The 11968-nt window shown below is 43.9% G+C and overlaps 1 protein-coding gene across 1 annotated transcript; it reads left to right on the forward strand.

Moving 5' to 3' along the window:
- Nucleotides 1–549: 549 nt before the first annotated feature.
- LOC112119665 (ficolin-2-like) lies at nt 550–11874 on the forward strand. Its single transcript, XM_026663296.1, has 9 exons — nt 550–751; nt 1043–1096; nt 1704–1739; nt 2202–2237; nt 2877–2912; nt 3857–3984; nt 5310–5439; nt 8649–8783; nt 11299–11874. The coding sequence occupies exons 1-9, from the start codon at nt 550–552 to the stop codon at nt 11544–11546; spliced, it is 1005 nt and encodes a 334-aa protein (XP_026519081.1). The 3' UTR covers nt 11547–11874.
- Nucleotides 11875–11968: the final 94 nt, after the last annotated feature.

Genomic DNA, 11968 nt, shown 5'->3' on the forward strand with positions numbered 1-11968 from the left:
GAGGGACCAAAGGGTTTGTTTTTTAAACTTCTTTTTCTAAGGGCCAACTTTTAAAGAATTATATCTCAAACTAGTGGACTTCTCAGAAGCTCCATTCTGTGCTCAGAATTACTGCTGTAAGTTTGGGGATGATGAATTACATGACACATATGTAAGAAGGAGGTTTAATCCCTGCTTTAAACACAAATCTCAATGCAGTCTGGACTATAGAAGCTCTTGAAACTTCAGTCTGTGAGCAAGAGGAAATATGGACCGAGAGGCCAGGAGAGTTTGAACCACAGAGGGACAGGCCAGAAAACCCACAGCTGGAGGGGGAGTTTGGGGCAGAGGCTTTCCACTCTGACTCTAGCTTCCCCCAAGGTCCAAAGAAGATTCTTCTGCAGCCCTCCACCGTGGGAGCCACAGAGAGGCACTCTGGGGTTGGGCTCAGAAGGTCAAGGGGCTTGTTCCTCCTACTTGTGCCTGTAGTATCCCTTGAGTAGGCCTTGGCACCTACATTGCTTGTTTGTATTTGCCTTTCTAGTCAAGCAAAGGGCTCTGTTAGATCTCATGGCGTATTGTGCTTCCGCCTGGAATTCACAATTTGCAGAACATCCCACATCCTGTGTCTCTGATAATGATTATTTTATGTCTCCAGAAGTGAAAGTGGTGGGTCTCAGTGGTAACGAGCGGCTCGCTATTCTGCAAGGATGCCCTGGAGTTCCCGGTGCCACAGGTCCCAAAGGAGAACCCGGAGCTGCAGGAATGAGAGGTACTTTCCTCAGCACTGAGTGAGAATCGGCTTTGGATGGTGCAGGCACAAACATGAATTACTCAATAAATAACCATAGTGTTGCTGATTGCAATCCTGCATGTAATTTACATGGTCTTTTAGCAAGATCATCCACTGATGAAAACTGGCTTGGGACTGTACGCTTTAGTGTCGCTTTACATTACCTGAGGATTAAGCCGGAAAGGGTAGAATTGGGAGCTCAGGTCTGTTCTAATTTCTTCTGTGTTTGAATATATATAAAATGTTTAAATTCATTCTCTGTGTTTGTAGGAGAAAAGGGAACTCAGGGGAGCCCTGGGAAGATGGGACCAGCTGGGGAGAAAGGTAAAATAATAAAAAGACTAAGTAAATTTGTTTAACTACCATGAAATAATTTTTAACATTTGGATGTCCCTTTTATGAAACATTTAACAATCCCCCTCCCCCCAGCTGTCTCTCTCTCTCTCAATTTAGAGCATGAACTGAATCAAATTTAGGCCTCTCTTTGTTTTATGCCTCACTCATGAACTGTTCCTGATTGCTAAGAATGTATCTGTTATCCCTGGTGTTCACCAAAGTATTCTCAGCCACTGGCTGTTTTGTGAAATGCTTGCTACAGGCATTGGTAATTTGTGGTGTGGAGTCACGTGATATAGTTGACTGAATCCTTTTATATGAGAGTGATGACTGAAGAACTTCCGGTCTGAGTTCATGCAGTCTGCAGGACATGTAAGTAGTTTCATTAATAGTAGCAGTGATCTAAATATTCATGAACAGCAAATAGTTGGACTCCATTGAATGGATATTAATTACATTTTGGGCCATTTTTTCACAAACAAATTCACAGATCTGTATTTTTAATATTCACCCAGCTCTTATCCCAATAGAACCCCAGTTGTAAGCTCTCATTGAGATTGCTACGTCTCTGTTCACTCTTTCTGTTTTCCACCAGGAGCGAAGGGTGACATTGGTGTTCCTGGTCTGAAAGGTAAGAGACGTCCAATAATTCTGGCTTGTTGAGCCTGTCTTTTAGGTATTACCCATAGTGATAGGGACTGAGCCAGTAGGGAGTGCACTCAATGCGTCCCAGAGTCAGTGGGAGTTGCACACTTAACTTTCTGGGTCCCCTTTAGAAATTCCAGCCTTCATCTCAAAAATGAAAAAAAACCCACCACCCCAACATACACAGTTGCCCAAATTACCCTCTCATTTGTACCCGTTCAACTCGGATGAAGTCCGTGGGGTGACACTGATGTGAAAAAGAATTTGGCCCTCTCTCCTCTTCATCACTCTGGAATGGTTAATACTTTTTCCATGGGGTGATGTAGGGGGAACTGGGGTTTTACACCAACATGAAATTAATAACAAATGCTGGGATGAGCACTCAGATAAGGATGCTGTCTCTTGGCTGTGTAGTGATTTGTTCCCGTGTGTTTTTGGGTGTTTTTAGGAGATAAAGGAGACATTGGAGTACCTGGAACTATAAGTAAGAACATCTACAATTTCTTTTATGGCAAGAGTATAATTTGATTTCATTTTAAAAGCAGTACACTTGACTCACAGGAAACTTTCAGAGTGTAATTTGTTTGCGCACAATACTGAATTTGTTAATATCCCTATAGCTGAGGAGCTATCCAAGAGTGCGAAAAAAACCTTGAATTCAATAATTAGCGATGAGCATGGGCTGTCACATGTGCATCTTTATTTGGATCCAGAACTGATCTCCTCTGAAAGTTTGGGGAGGCTCAGATCACAGCCAATGTGTGAAATTGTACATCTTTGGTGCAGAAGGAACTAAAGGGATAACATTTATTTCACACCCTGCAATTGCCTGAATGTTTCCCAGCTTGTGAAGAATGTTAGCTAAGGTGTAAGTGGATGTTATTTTTATGGATGGGGCTGTGGGAAGTAAAATCTGTGGTTGGAGAGAATGTAGGACACTGATCTTTGTCTAGGGAAGGACGTGTCTCCACATACTGTAGCTGGAGTCAGAGATGCGTTAAGATGCTTTACTGTCTCTTAACTCATGATACATACAGGCCTTGTGGCCTGAGCAGGAGTTTAGGAAAATATCATTCTTTTCCCGGTTTCAATCCCCCACCCTTGTGTTTTTCTTCCTGAACAGCCGAGAAGGAGCTGGAGGACGTACACTGTAAGACAGGTGAGTGTTTCCCAGAATCACATTACATGAGCCATAGGCGCCAACTTTTCCTGGTGCCAGTGGGTGCTTGACACCCCCAGCCCCACCGCAACTCCACCCTTGCCCTGCCTCCATACCAACCCCTTCCCTAAAGTCCCCGCCCCAACTCCACCCCTCCCTGTTCCTATTGGACCTCTTCCCCAAATCCCCGCCCCAGCCCTGCCTCTTCCCTGAGTGCGCCGCATTCCCCCTCCTCCCCCTCCCTTCCAGCGCTTGCCGCCGTGAAACAACTGTTTTGCGGCGGCAAGCGCTGAGAGCTAGGGGGAGAAGCGGGGAAGACGCGCTCAGGGGAGGAGGCAGAGGTGAGCTTGGGTGGGGGGCCAGGGTGGGGAGCTGTTGGTGGGTGCAGAGCACCCACCAGTTTTTCCCCATTGGTGCTCCAGCCCCGGAGCACCCACGGAGTCGGCGCCTATGACATGAGCTGTCAACTCATCCCATTCAAGGGACCTGGAGCTCAGTTCACAGTGTAGAGCCACCGTTGAAGGTGCTTGCAATTCATTCTGACTTCTGTAGCAACTAGTGTAATTGACCCCTGTTTCTGCTATGTTAGCATTATTGAGTTACATGAGGTTCAGTTATACCAGAAACCCTACTGAATGTAATACAAGCAGGTAACCCTGTAAGATGGACTAATGACTAAAACCCACTGTGGTTCCTTGTGTACATTGCCATTTGAAGTCTGAAGGAGTCAGTTTCATCAGGAATGCACCTTTTTGCTGCTGTCTTTTCAAACAGGAGTCAGGACTTAGGAAGCTGGTTAAAAAGAAGTCCAGCACTCCAGGGTTTGGAAACTCCAGAGACAACTATTTGAAATTCCTAGTTCCTTGAAAAGGGATCAGTGCTGCTTGTGTAATTATCCGTTCCAGCAAAATTTATTTAGAACATTAAATTACCATCCTCTCCAGGAGCGAAGAACTGCAAGGAGCTGTTAGCCAAAGGGAACATCCTGAGCGGCTGGTACACCATCTACCCGCATGACTGTAACGCCATGACCGTGCTGTGTGACATGGACACCGATGGAGGTGGATGGATAGTAAGTGAGAACAAATCACGGAGTGCCCATTCTTGCTGCCATCAAAGCCAATGCAAATCACTGATGGATTTCACAGGGAGTGGGATGGGGCCAAGGGTTTGCTCAAACAAGTCACTTCCTAGAAAGGACAGCAACCATGTGAAGGCATTTGTAACCCTTGTTGAAAATGAAATCTCTTTCTTTGTGCTGTCCCAGTGATACATGTTCACTAGGAGCAGGTCTTCAAACAGAAACTTCCCAACTTGTCAGTGTGTTTAAGATAAAATTGAGGCTGAGCTGGGAGCTGGTTTAAATCTGTTCCGTTAGCATTTGGGGGAAGAGGAGGTGCACAAGATGAGGAAAAAAGTGAAGAGCTGATGGGGATAAGGGAGTGAGGTCTTACAGGTTCTGGTTACCTTTTGTATCCAATACCTATAGTACTATAAAAGGAAAACCCCATAGCCCATTGTGTAAAATGGGGTTGAAAGAGGAGGGAACATATGTGCAATGCAGAGGAATTCTGTTTCACTAGGATTTCACTATTTCAGAATTTGGCTTATTTACAAATCAGAATGAAACCTGAAAATTTTAAAATTCTCCAAAGGAATATTCTAATTTTTCTTTGTTTTGGATCAATCAAAAATGTTTCATTTAGATAATATCAGCACAAATGTGTCATTTTGATTATATTATAATATATAGTACAAAATGTTGAGGAATTCAATATGACTTTATGAAGCATTTCAGTTACAATGGAACTGCATTTTCTGACCAGCTCTTAATATCATTTTATTATTTTAACTTCCAATTTCCCTGTTAAACCTATTAACACAGCAGTGGGAGGATTTCCCTTTGTGGTGTTAAGGCACCAGGTGCTCAGAAAGTTTCACTTGCACAACTGGAACATGGCTGTAGACAAGCTCCTTATTGGTAATTTTTGTCCACAGCTGCTATCTTATAACACTTACTTTTTCCTTATGTACAAGTCATTCCTTAGCTTTCCAGCATGTCAGAGGTGAAACTGTATTTGTTCATTGCTTTAGACTTCTATTGGTGGGCTCGATGCAGAAAGTACTGGGTGAGATTCTATGGCCTGTGTATGAAGAGACCTTCTTGACCTTAAAATCTATGAATCTATTACAGCATCTATCCACTTTGTCAATTCTCAAAACAGATGAAAATAAGTACTAGTAATTAAATACCACGTTGAGCTCTCACTTATATCCTGCGAGGCAGAGTAGAATTTGACTAGTTTAATAGTGACCGCTGATGCTTTAAAATTCTGCTTTGTACCCTTGCTTTGTTCAGGACAGAAACTGACCTGCATCCCTTTCATTTCCCTGCAGGTTTTCCAGAGGCGGGCAGACGGTTCAGTGGACTTTTTCCGTGACTGGAATTCATACAAGAGAGGTTTTGGCAGCCGCCTGACAGAATTCTGGTTGGGAAATGACAATATTCACCTATTAACCTCTTTTGGTAATTAAATAAAATGCATCGTCTGCACTTTCCCCCACCAAGTTCTCTCTATATACTTGATGGTAGAGCGTTCTCTTTGTAACTTTAACTGGGCTCTCTGATAAGGAAAAGAACAATCCAGCCATATGTCAGCTACTGACTTTCCTTGTTGTGTGTTTTCATAGACAGAGACGGATTTAAGGTGGCGGCTGTGACGGGTTCCCCCTGGGGTGCCCCCTGGAACTGGGGTACCACTGAGCCGTCTGACTCAGCAGCCTGGTCTCCCTCTCAGCCCTGTGCTGCTGTGCCAGGCCATAGACCGCTCCCAGTCCTACACTCCCACCAGCATTCACACAGGCAGGGACACACCCAGCTGCAGTTGTATGGCCAGCCACTGCATGAACCAACAATAGAGAGGCTGCAGCCAAAATTACCCCCAGCTTCCCAGCCTAAGACCCCAGATCTGTATTGTCCTGCCCTGGTCAAAACCCGACCAGTATGAATTTATTACTCGGTTCTCCTCTCCCTCAATGTGGAGAGGAATATGCAAACTTATGGTAACCAAGCTGAGATTCTCCCCCAGACACTTCACTTAAAGGCACACTGGTTTAGGTTAAAATATAAAACAAGTTTAATAACTACAAAAAGATAGATTTTAAATGATTATAATGTTTTTTAAGTACATCAGAAGCAGGAAGCCTGCTAAACAACCGGTGGGGCCCTTGGACAATCAAGATAAAAAAGGAGCACTTAAAGACGATAAAGTCATTGCGGAGAAACTAAATGGATTCTATGCTTTAGTCTTCACGGCTGAGGATGTTAGGGAGATTCCCCAACCTGAGCCTTCCTTTGTAGGTGACAAATCTGAGGAATTGTCACAGATTGAAGTGTCATTAGAGGAGGTTTTGGAATTAATTGATAAATTTAACAGTAACAAGTCACCGGATGGCATTCACCCAAGAGTTCTGAAAGAACTCAAATGTGAAATTGCGGAACTATTAACTATGGTTTGTAACCTGTCTTTTAAATCAGCTTCTGTACCCAATGACTGGAAGATAGCTAATGTAACGCCAATATTTAAAAAGGGCTCTAGAGGTGATCTCAGCAATTACAGACCGGTAAGTCTAACGTCAGTACCGGGCAAATTAGTTGAAACAATAGTAAAGAATAAAATTGTCAGACACATAGAAGAACATAAATTGTTGAGGAAAAGTCAACATGGCTTCTGTAAAGGGAAATCATGTCTTGCTAATCTATTAGAGTTCTTTGAAGGGGTCAAAAACATGTGGACAAGGGGGATCCAGTGGACATAGTGTACTTAGATTTCCAGAAAGCCTTTGACAAGGTCCCTCACTAAAGGCTCTTATGTAAATTAAGTTGTCATGGGATAAGAGGGAAGATCCTTTCATGGATTGAGAACTGGTTAAAAGACAGGGAACAAAGGGTAAGAATAAATGGTTAATTTTCAGAATGGAGAGGGGGTAAGTAGTGGTGTTCCCCAACGGTCAGTCCTAGAACCAATCCTATTCAATTTATTCATAAATAATCTGGAGAAAGGGGTAAACAGTGAGGTGGAAAAGTTTGCAGATGATACTAAACGGCTCAAGATAGTTAAGACCAAAGCAGACTGTGAAGAACTTCAAAAAGATCTCACAAAACTAAGTAATTGGGCAACAAAATGGCAAATGAAATTTAACGTGGATAAATGTAATGCACACTGGAAAAAATAACCCCAACTATACATACAATATGATGGGGGTTAATTTAGCTACAACTAATCAGGAAAGAGATCTTGGAGTCATCGTGGATAGTTCTCTGAAGACGTCCACGCGGTGTGCAGCAGCAGTCAAAAAAGCAAACAGGATGTTAGGAATAATTAAAAAAGGGATAGAGAATAAGATGGAGAATATCTTATTGCCCTTATATAAATCCGTGGTAAGCCCACATCTTGAATATTGCGTACAGATGTGGTCTCCTCATCTCAACAAAGATATAGTCGCATTAGAAAAGGTTCAGAGAAGGGCAACTAAAATGATTAGGGGTTTGGAACGGGTCCCATATGAGGAGAGATTAAAGAGGCTAGGACTTTTCAGCGTGGAAAAGAGGAGACTAGGGGGGGATATGATAGAGAGATATATAAAATCATGAGTGGTGTGGAGAAAGTGAATAAGGAAAAGTTATTTACTTGTTCCCATAATATAAGACCTTGGGGCCATCAAATGAAATTAATGGGCTGCAGGTTTAAAACAAATAAAAGGAACTTCTTCTTCACACAGCGCACAGTCAACCTGTGGAACTTCTTACCTGAGAAGGTTGTGAAGGCTAGGAGTATAACAGGGTTTAAAAGAGAACTAAATAAATTCATGTGAAATCTCATTGGACCAGCTAACACTGTAGCTCTGGTGGCTCCAGTCAAGGCCTTGCAAATAGAGTGATGAATCAAATGGCAAATATTCCTTACCAGAAATTCCTTTCTCCTACCTATGAGACGCAGATGGACTGACTGACCAGACTCCAGAACATAAAGCACTAGAGGCATAAGAGCTGTTTTGTTTATGCCCCTCTTGTTTGGGTGTTGATTGTTGGTCTCAAGTTAAGGAAGAGCACGTACTGCTGATTTTTCTTACGTTGGCAAACAAGAACTCTAAAAATAATGCAGGCTATGTAGAGAAGGCTTTGTTTTGCAAAATCTGGGCCTCCTGAGAACTTTCTTTCCAGCTGCCCATAGCCCTTCTCTGTCCCTCCCCAAACCAGCTGATCAATCAGGTTTTCAACACATTAGCAACACATCTTAAAAAGTCATTATTGCTCTGCAAGTAGGGGCTAATGAAACCGATGTCAAATATCTTCTTGCTCAGCACCTAGCATTCAGTCATGCATAACCAGGGAAGGTTTTGAGGGTTTCTTTATGGTTGCTTCTAATTTTTCTGGCACAGAGGGTTCTAAGATGTAGATGTAACCAAGATAAGAGGTGCAACCTACCAGTCTAGGATGGGTGAGCAATAACTCCAGTGGAAAGGGGGAGGTTTTGGTGTCAGAGCTGAAGGGAAGGGTGCTGCTGGTTTGCCTCTATTAGAGGTGAGGTGAAGTTGAAGGAACTGAAAAGCTGTGCTGGGTGCCCAGGCTCAAATTTTGGGTTCTGCCATACAAAAACCCCTCCTAAGGATGCAAAATGTAGCTGGAACCTGATGAGCTCTTTTCTTTCTTTCTTTCCAATTTGTTTCCGTTAGGAGATAATGAACTTCGCATTGACCTCACAGATTTCGATAACAACCATGTGTTTGCCAAGTACAAGTCATTCAAAATTTTAGGAGAGACTGAAAATTACAAGCTGATTCTTGGAGATTTCCTTGGGGGTAATGCAGGTAGGTGCCATGCATGGTCTCCACATTTCATAGCACAGAGAAATGGTACAATGCCATTGGAGGTGTACAGAATCCCAGAGCAGAAGTAAATTAAACTTCTCCTCATCTACAATAACTCTGCCATTTCCTAAGGCCAAATCCTGAGGTTATTACCCACTCCTATTCAGTCCTTATCCAGGCAAACTCCCATCAAAGTCACTGGGGATTTTACCTGAGTCAGGACAGAGTCAAGAGCTCAGAACGTGGTCCAGGTAAATTGCAGGTGAGCTTCATTACAGATGGAAAGAGTTAGTTGGATAAGGGAAGAGCAGACCTGAATCTTCACCGCAAACTCAAATGGATCCTGAATTGAACCTCTGAGGTTTGAAAACTTTGGTTTAGCTGTATTTATCGTGTTCATGAATTGCTGCACCAGCTGACTTAAACTGAGATTAGAGGCAGAAAGAAGCAGCAATCTTACACAGGAGCCTTGCTCTGGGAGTAAAGCTGCCTGGAAAAGGGAATGTCCATGTAATGTGAAATTCCAGGTTGCTGACATTTCGTTGCTTATCAGAATGCGACACTGATATAGTGACATTTCTGGTGGAACCAAACAATCTATTTGGCACCCACCTGCCGGCTGGGGAGCTGGGCAGCCTGCCCACCAGGGAGCTAGCTGTTTTGTTGTCTATACTAGATCTCACCCTCTGGTTTGATATGGGTCCATTTTCAGGGCTCCTGTATATAATTCTCTGGTTCTAAATGGATTCTCAATGCATCCTAGCCTTCGTCAAAGAAATTTGGCCATGGTCCTGCTGGGTTTGCTGCAGTCAACAGGCATGATCATAGAATCATAGAATATTAGGGTTGGAAGAGACCTCAGCAGGTCATCTAGTCCAATCCCCTGCTCAAAAAAGGACCTATACCAACTAAATCATCCCAGCCAGGGCTTTGTCAAGCCAGGCCTTAAAAACCTCTAAGGATGGAGATTCTACCACCTCCCTGGGTAACCCATTCCAGTGCTTCACCGCCCTCCTAGTGAAATAGTGTTTCCTAATATCCAACCTAGACCTCCCCCGCTGTAACTTGAGACCATTGCTGCTTGTTGTGTCATCTGTCACCACTGAGAACAGCCTAACTCCATCCTCTTTGGAACCCCACTTCAGGTAGTTGAAGACTGCTATCAAATCCCCCCTCATTCTTCTCTTCTGCAGACTAAATAACCCCAATTCCCTCAGCCTCTCCTCGTAAGTCATATGCCCCAGCCCCCTAATCATTTCCGTTGCCCTCCGCTCGACTCTCTCCAATTTGTCCACATCCTTTCTTTAGTGGGGGGACCAAAACTGGACGCAGTACTCCAGGTGTGGCCTCACCAGTGCCGAATAGAGGGGAATAATCACTTCCCTCGATCTGCTGGCAATGCTCCTACTAATACAGCCCAATATGCCATTGGCCTTTCTTGGCAACGAGGGCATACTGCTGATTTCATATCCAGCTTCTTGTCCTCTGTAATCCCCAGGTCCTTTTCTGCAGAACTGCTGTTTAGCCAGTCGGTCCCCAGTCTGTAGCAGTGCATGGGATTCTTCCTTTTTAAGTGCATAACTCTGCACTTGTCCTGGTTGAACCGCATTGGATTTCTTTTGGCCCAATTCTCCAATTTGTCTAGGTCACTGTGGACCCGATCCCTACCCTCCAGCATATCTACCTCTCCCCCCAGCTTAGTGTCATTTGCGAACTTGCTGAGGGTGGAATTAATCCTATCATTCAGATCATTGATAAAGTTGTTGAACAAAACTGACCCCAGGACCAACCCCTGGAGCACTCCGCTTGATACCGGCTGCCAACTAGACATTGAGCCATTGATCACTACCCGTTGAGCCTGACAATCTAGCCAGCTTTCTATCCACCTTATAGTCCATTCATCCAATCCATACTTTTTTAACTTGATCTTTGAAGTGCCTGTACTGTTATTGTTTATTTATATCATGATAGCACCTAGAGGACCTAAATGAGATCACGTACTGTTGTACTATCAGTTAGTAGTCGCTGTACATGGTAAGAGAAGTGGCAATCTAAATAGACAAGACAGGGGTGCAAGTAAGGAAGAATGATTTACAGCTAAGGAACTGAAGTTCAGAGATATTATGACGGCCATTTTCAGAGAGGCTTAAGGTGCCCATCTCCTGTTGACTTTCTAGCGACTTGTCCCAAGTCTCCCAGGAGGTTTGTGACAAACCTGGGTAGAAAACCCAGAAATTCTGAGTCCTAGTCAGGTGATGTAACCACAGGTGTTCTGTGGAATACCTGCACCTCAGAAGAGCTGGAGGTGGTATGTAACCCAGCACCTGCCACATCAGGAACTCAGATGGAAGCAGTTAAATTAAGCTTCAGACTCCCTTCTATAGTTCAAGGGATTCTGAGTGCCTCACGAAAGGGGGAAATGGACAGCACGACTCCAGGAACATTAGACTTGGCCAATGAGGAAGTAAACTGCCTGTGACCTGCCTTAAACAGTGATTTCATTTCCTTCACACAGGGGATTCGTTATCCGGCCACAACAACATGCTGTTCTCAACTAAAGACCGACAGCAAGATCCTGGTTCGAGCGCATGTGCAACAACCTACAAGGGAGCCTGGTGGTACAGTAGCTGCCATACTTCCAACCTGAATGGGATGTACTGGCTGGGAGCCCATAGCAGCTTTGCAGATGGTGTGAACTGGCACGCAGGCAAAGGGTACAACTACTCCTACAAACGGTCCGAAATGAAATTCAGGCCTGTTTAGCCCAGCAGGAAGGCAGGCGATCACATGGCAGTGAACGCGTCACCGGAGTAAACTTATTTTGTATGCCACTAGCTATATCAATAATTTTGGGTTTCTTCCCCCTCTCCTTAAGATTGCTACTTTCTGCTGGCACCTGACTTGCTATTGCATGCTGGGCCACCTTACCTGCCAGCTGAGGTTTTCCATGGTTCATCTAGTGGCAGTGCAAGGTGGGGAGAGACGGAGTTATGGATCAAAGGGTTTGAGAACAATTGAAATCCTTCACACTCTGTCTGCTCTGCATTGCTGATCATTTTGAGAACTAAATAAAACATTTCTTTATAATGTAACCGAGGCTGCACTTCTTTGTTTCCAGATAATTAGGGTTGACATAGGAATATCCTTCTAAGCAGGTTTCTGTTGTCCAGATAATGAGCATCCCC

This window comes from Terrapene carolina, unplaced genomic scaffold (genome assembly GCF_002925995.2).
Source record: "Terrapene carolina triunguis isolate 2854851 unplaced genomic scaffold, T_m_triunguis-2.0 Scaffold33171, whole genome shotgun sequence".
In the NCBI taxonomy this organism is placed as follows: Eukaryota; Metazoa; Chordata; order Testudines; family Emydidae; genus Terrapene; species Terrapene triunguis.

What these genes read in the sequence shown, in the direction of transcription:
- LOC112119665 (XM_026663296.1), top strand. Translation starts at nt 550, where the DNA reads ATGGCGTATTGTGCTTCCGCCTGGAATTCACAATTTGCAGAACATCCC. An exon ending in GGGACCAGCTGGGGAGAAAG is followed by an intron (nt 1,097 to 1,703) that starts GTAAAATAATAA and finishes GTTTTCCACCAG; the next exon opens with GAGCGAAGGGTGACATTGGT. An exon ending in TTTCCTTGGGGGTAATGCAG is followed by an intron (nt 8,784 to 11,298) that starts GTAGGTGCCATG and finishes TCCTTCACACAG; the next exon opens with GGGATTCGTTATCCGGCCAC.